Raw genomic sequence first — 6,473 nt, forward strand, 5'->3', positions numbered from 1 at the left:
CTCCATCACACTGTACTGAAGAGCCATTTAACAGAACTACCCCGCAGACTCCTAGTTGTCACTGCACACAGCTGAAACCAGCTTTCTGTCTGTATATTTTTACATTTTTTTGGACTGATGGTGACAGCTGAGCAAAGGGACACAGATGAGACAAAGACTCACAATGACTCACAACGAGGGGAAAGAGTAAAACAGAGAGAGTAGCTGCCAGCTCTTTTTAAACTTGACATCCTAGTCACAGATCTGAGATGTCTGCTACCTCACAATAATTACCTTCTGGTTCCTGTCCCCGTTGCTACACATTCTCCTGGTGCAGCCACAGTCTTTTAATGAAGGCCATGCACTGTCTCGCTCTCTCTCTCTGCATCCTCAAAGGCACCAAATGACCTCTACTGTCATGTCCTGTAGATATTGTTCGGGGGTGAGGAGCAGAGGAAACACTGACACCTGGCGGCAGAAAAGGGTTTGGCTCAAGTGGGAGGAAAACTGCAGCCTCATTGGCTTGTACACACAAGTTGTCAGCCACAGTAATATTTTTAATATATGGTTGACTGTCTGATCTGTGAGGATACAAAACTATGGATATCAATGTTCAGTGAGTCTTAACCCTGTAGGAAACAGTCATAGCCTTTAAATACTTTCTCAAGCATAAACAATCTCTCTTGGAAAAAAAGGTTCATAGACTTAGTATGATAAGAGAACGTACCACGAGTGTGTGATCATATCAGTTGTATTATTTTTTAATTTGACGCCATTTAAGTTCAAGACTGGAAAGAACTTTAAAAGAAGAAGACAACACTCAAAAGCTCCGATAATCTAGTCCCTGGACACATTCTGTAAAGACCTGTGACCCTTTAGAGGTCAATATGGCTGTGTGTGTGTGTGTGTGGTGTGTGTGTGTGTGTGTGTGTGTGTTGTGTGTGTACTGATGTGTGACTTCCACAAACTGCTGCGTGGCGTGAAAATACTGTAAAATGATGGATTCCCTGGAATATGACTCATCACAGACACGATGCACAATAAGCCAGAGCATCTCTCTATATAAAGACAGCGACTTGGGTGAGTACAACAGAACTCAGCAGCTGACTTTCCTGCCGAACCTTCACGTCAGCAGACACGTAAGTCTTCAAGAACTTATCAATTCTTTTTACCATACATTTTTCTATTTCAGATCTCCTCAATTATTTCAGTGTACGCAGTGCATCTATCCAGTCTGATGTCTGGAGAAGTGGTTTTGAAATAGTATTGAGTAAAAGTTGACATATTCCAGTCTGTGATTATCATCGACATCCATTCCTTTAATTTTAGTCTAAAAAAATTCCTCATTTCTGCTTTTCTAACTCAAACATTAGGTATAATTTCCTATAAATGAGGTTTATTGACCATAAATTCCAAAAATAACTGTAAAACTAAAGTTAATAAGGTAATGTTACGTAGTGTTAAACTTAAAAAAAAAAAAACATGCACAAACATTAAAAAGGGACAAAAACGTAAGAAAAAGTTAAAAAAATTGATAAAAAGCGTCAACAAAATTATGGATTTTCAATTTTGACGGAAAGACAACACAAGGGTTAATAATACACCAGGTTAATGTTTACATCAAGAATCCCCCCCCAAAAAATATAAGTACTTTTTACAATATTACATAAACATATTTAACATATTGAAAAATCAGTTTCTAGATTATATCAATCAATATCACATCCCTCCTGATGACAACACGATTACAACTTCTTCTTCTCTTTAAATATTCTAATTCTAATCTATCGTGAAACTGTTTCCAACATACAACAAATCAAAGAAACAAATCTGAACACCAACTAATTACTGCTAAGATCCTGCTGTTGTAGTTTAGACCACACCATATCTCTGGGTTTAAAATGAGAGATCCACCATCAGTACAATGACACCGGTATACTCAGTGCTGAGTTTGTGGACCCACTGTCCCAAACTGGGGTGATGTGGACTACAGACAGAGCCCCCCAACATGCTTGGTAATCAAAGCTCTGTTTTAGCTGACAGCAAACAAAGGTGATGTGTGCCTGCTTAGAAAAAAATCACTTACTCTGATTAGGTAACCTGTAATCTGATGTGTCAATGTGCTTTCGAATTATGCTATTGTTGTGACTTGAAGAGGTTGGCTGGGGGAAAGGCCAGCAGGTAAATGCCATTTTTAGAAAAGCACAAATGTAATAAGCTACTGTATTTCTGCTGTGCATCTGTTGAAAGATACAGTTTTGGATTTGAGAAGCTTAGTGGGTAATAACTGGAACTTTACTTCACTTGGCTCCAGGGGTTAAGTCAGGCCTATGCTCTCTTATGTCATCAGGGGACCTCCAACTAAGAACGTCTTCAGGAACATCTTGTGTTCATCAAAACTTTACCCTGTTTTGTTCTGTTAATGGGTTTTCTCAGAAACCACAGATCAGCGACCTGTGATGGCAACAGTGATGACCAAATGAAGCTTTGTGAACCAGGTTCTTATTTTCTGAGCCACTAGATGGCGCTCTCTGTTCAACAAAGGGCTGAGAATCCCCTAAATCGCAACGCTTAGGCTATCTCCAAACCAAGGGCGCCATCCAGTGGGCTCAGAAAATAAGACACTTGTTCACCGAGCTTCATTTGGCCGTCACTACTGGTAACACACATTTTAGTGGTGGCTACCCGCCACAAAACAGAAAAAAAGAATACACAATCTAGTGCACTGTCAGTCAGTCAGACATCACAGATGGCAGAGAGTGATAGATTAAAATAGGGTTAGGGGTATATAGTGTAAGATGTAAAGTAATTCCGGTTTAATATAACTAAAAAAAGACTGTTCTATTCATATTACTGGTATTATTGCTATCTCCTTTATGATAACATCATTTTATATTTAGAACAGATGCACAGGAGGGTGCATTAATAGAAAGATGTTGTCATCAGCTGAGGTAGGGCACTGCCAACAGTGGTAACAGTAACAGTTTGATAAGTGCTCAGAGAAAGGATGTCTCACCTTGATATATTTTATTTGCTGATTTTGTTTGTCAAATGGTATCAATCCGGTTTGTGTATTATGCACACACCGATGCATCCAGGCATTCTTGAATCCACATAGCCCAAACATAACAAATCCAGATTTAAGCCTGCACAATTTAATTCAATTTAAATCCTTGCTTTGTGCAAATGTTTTTTTTTAATTGAAAACAACATTGGCATATAGCCTACTGTATTTTTTCTAATGTTACTAGTTATTGCAACAGCATATGAAAAAACTACAAAGTTTGCTAGGCCAAAAAGAACAATAATCTCTAATAATGTGTTTAACCGACTAAATGCTCACCTTAGAAGCAGTGATTGCACAATGAGACTTTGATGTTGATGATTATGTTGCTAACTTGTCATATTCTGTTTACTCGTGATTTGTTTTTCTACTGCAGTTCCCCACAATGACCACCTACGTCACACAACTTGACGTGTCCCTCGATGAAGCTGAGGAGATTTTTCTTCAATCACAAGGCTTCAAGAAAATCGATGTTGATCTGAACAAAGGAGCAGGCGGAAAGTTCATCTATATTTGGTACAAAAAAGAATCCCGCTCAGCACCAATCACCGGACTTCAAGTTACATTCAACGATGACATGGGTGTTGGATTGATCAATGCAGGGTACACAAAGATCGACAAAGATCTCAATGCTGGATCAGGTGGGTGTTACCTTTACCTTTGGTACTTCAGAGGGTCCGGAGAGTACCATACTCCCATCGTGGAGATTGATGTGACTACAGATGCAAAAAGTGAAGCTCACAAGTTTCTCCAAGACTGGGAGAGACTGGCCTGTGATCTGAACCGCGGGGTTGGGGGGAACTGGATCAACGCCTGGGTGAAGAGAGAGAAACAAACCTACATCTGTGATGTCAGTGCCTCCGATTCTTACCGATCCGACACAGAGTACTTTCTGGAAGGTTACATCCGCGTGGATGAGGATACTAACAGAGGTGCAGATGGAGCCTATGTCTTCATCTGGTACCGCCAGACCACCGACTCCCAGCGTGCACTTAGAGATCTGAAAGTCTCAACTAATGATTTTCACTATCAGACCCTTAAGCAGCAACATTACACCTCAGTGAGCGTTGACCTCAACGAGGGGACCCAAGGTAACAATGTGTACCTGTGGTACAAGAAACAGGGAAGCAACAATCCCATCAAGGCCATCACCCTGCTTCTCAACACGGATGCTGTTCAGGAGTATAAGACGGCTGGTGTCACTGTTATCGACAGAAATATAACTCAGGCAACAATGGCTTCACTGAGTACCTGTGTTTCTACCAGTGAAAGGCTGAGGAACCCTTCTCACTGAGATGGAAAACTAATTCTCACAATGTTAGAAATAGTTTTGGTGACGATTTATTTCACATTTCCTTCACAGTAACCTTAACCTTTGACCTTTGATTAGCTGTATGCTTCCGCCTGCTCCTTCTCGAACTTATCCTTTTTTAAATCATTTTTTGTTGTTTTTAATTTGTGGTTTTATTTTTTTTCTTTCGCAACACTGTGTGACTGTCAAGATAAATAATAAAGAAAATGCATAAAGAAAAAGTCGAATCAGTTCATCCTTGAGTCAAAGCGAACGTCTGTGAAGAGTCCTGGGATCTTTACAAAATGGGATGGATGGACAAACCCACTGTTTCCAAACAATTTTAGGAACAGCCCATTTCTCCCAAATGAAGTCGGAAGCGTTTGTGAAATCAAAAACCTTTAAGAGACATCTATTGTCTATTCTATGCATGATACGAGTGTGAAGGGTGAAGGTGTGTGTCTGTCTGATAGTGTGGTGTTAAAACCAATCAAACATTCAACAAACATGCTTTGGTATACGTCCTTTAACTAGTTCCATGCCAGGGAAGCAAATCCCAGTGTAAGAGTGCAGGCAGAATGAATGGTAGCAGACTGTCTGCCCAGCCACAATGGCAGCCAGAGGAAGCAGGGCCAGGGAGAGGGTGGGGCTGCTCTCGCAAAGAAACACTGCAATCCCTCTCCCCCCCCCACACCCCACCCCTCATTCTTGTACATAACCCACGTAGGAACACCCATCGCTCCAACAGCCTCCATCACACTGTACTGAAAGCCATTTAACAGAACTACCCCCAGACCCTAGTGTCACTGCACACAGCTGAAACCAGCTTTCTGTCTGTTATTTTTACATTTTTTGGACTGATGGTGACAGCTGACAAAGGGACACGATGAACAAAGACTCACAATGACTCACACGAGGGGAAAGAGTAAAACAGAGAGAGTAGCTGCCAGCTCTTTTTAAACTTGACATCCTAGTCACAGATCTGAGATGTCTGCTACCTCACAATAATTACCTTCTGGTTCCTGTCCCCGTTGCTACACATTCTCCTGGTGCAGCCACAGTCTTTTAATGAAGGCCATGCACTGTCTCGCTCTCTCTCTCTGCATCCTCAAAGGCACCAAATGACCTCTACTGTCATGTCCTGTAGATATTGTTCGGGGGTGAGGAGCAGAGGAAACACTGACACCTGGCGGCAGAAAAGGGTTTGGCTCAAGTGGGAGGAAAACTGCAGCCTCATTGGCTTGTACACACAAGTTGTCAGCCACAGTAATATATTTTAATATATGTGTTGTACTGTCTGATCTGTGAGAGGATACAAAACTATGGATAATCAATGTTCAGTGAGTCTTATCCCTGTAGGAAACAGTCATAGCCTTTTAAATTCTTTCTCAAGCATCATAAACAATCTCTCTTGGAAAAAAGGTTCATAGACTTAGTAAGAATAAGAGAACGTACCACGAGTGTGTGTATTCATATCAGTTTTATTATTTTGTGAATTTAACTCTAACACCATTCAAAGACCGGAAAGAACTTTAAAAGAATGAAACACACTCAAAGCCAGATAATCTCATCCTCAGGATAAGATTCTGTAAAGACCTGGACCCTTAAGAGGTCAATGTGTGTGTTTTGTGGTGTGTGTGTGTGTGTGGGTGTGTGTGTGTGTGTGTGTGTGTGTGTGTGTGTGTGTGTGTGTGTGTGTGTGGTGGTGTTGTGTGTTTTGTGTGGTGTTGGTGTGTGTTGTGTGTTTTCTAAGTGTGACTTCCACAAACTCTGTGCATGCGTGCGTGCGTGCGTGAAAATACTATAAAATAATGTATTCCCTGGAATATGACTCCTCACAGATAACGATTGCACAATAAGCCAGAGCATCTCTCTATATAAAGACAGCTGACTTGTGGTGAGTACAACAGAACTCAGCAGACCAGTTGACTTCTTCCTGCCGAACCTTCCCCGTCAGCAGACACGTAAGTCTTCAAGAACTTATCATTTTCTTTTTACCATACATTTTTCTATTTCAGATCTCCATCAATTATATTCAGTGTACGCAGTGCATCTATCCAGTCTTGAATGTCTGGAGCACTGCTTATTCTCCATTAACAAAAAAATATCATCTTTAGGACATGGCTGCTTAGAAAGGTG

General features: G+C 41.0%; 1 protein-coding gene across 1 annotated transcript in view; it reads left to right on the forward strand.

The window, feature by feature from the left end:
* Positions 1 to 1,073: 1,073 nt before the first annotated feature.
* LOC116705992 (uncharacterized) overlaps positions 1,074 to 6,473 on the forward strand; it is a 10,644-nt gene continuing 5,244 nt past the window's right edge. Inside the window, exons 1-2 of the mRNA XM_032542485.1 lie at positions 1,074 to 1,118; positions 3,420 to 3,684. Of these exons, the coding sequence (XP_032398376.1) occupies positions 3,429 to 3,684 (256 nt within the window). The 5' untranslated portion in view covers positions 1,074 to 1,118; positions 3,420 to 3,428. The remainder of the gene's footprint in view (positions 1,119 to 3,419; positions 3,685 to 6,473) is intronic.

The sequence above is a fragment of the Etheostoma spectabile genome, chromosome 18 (assembly GCF_008692095.1).
Source record: "Etheostoma spectabile isolate EspeVRDwgs_2016 chromosome 18, UIUC_Espe_1.0, whole genome shotgun sequence".
NCBI classification, from domain to species: Eukaryota; Metazoa; Chordata; class Actinopteri; order Perciformes; family Percidae; genus Etheostoma; species Etheostoma spectabile.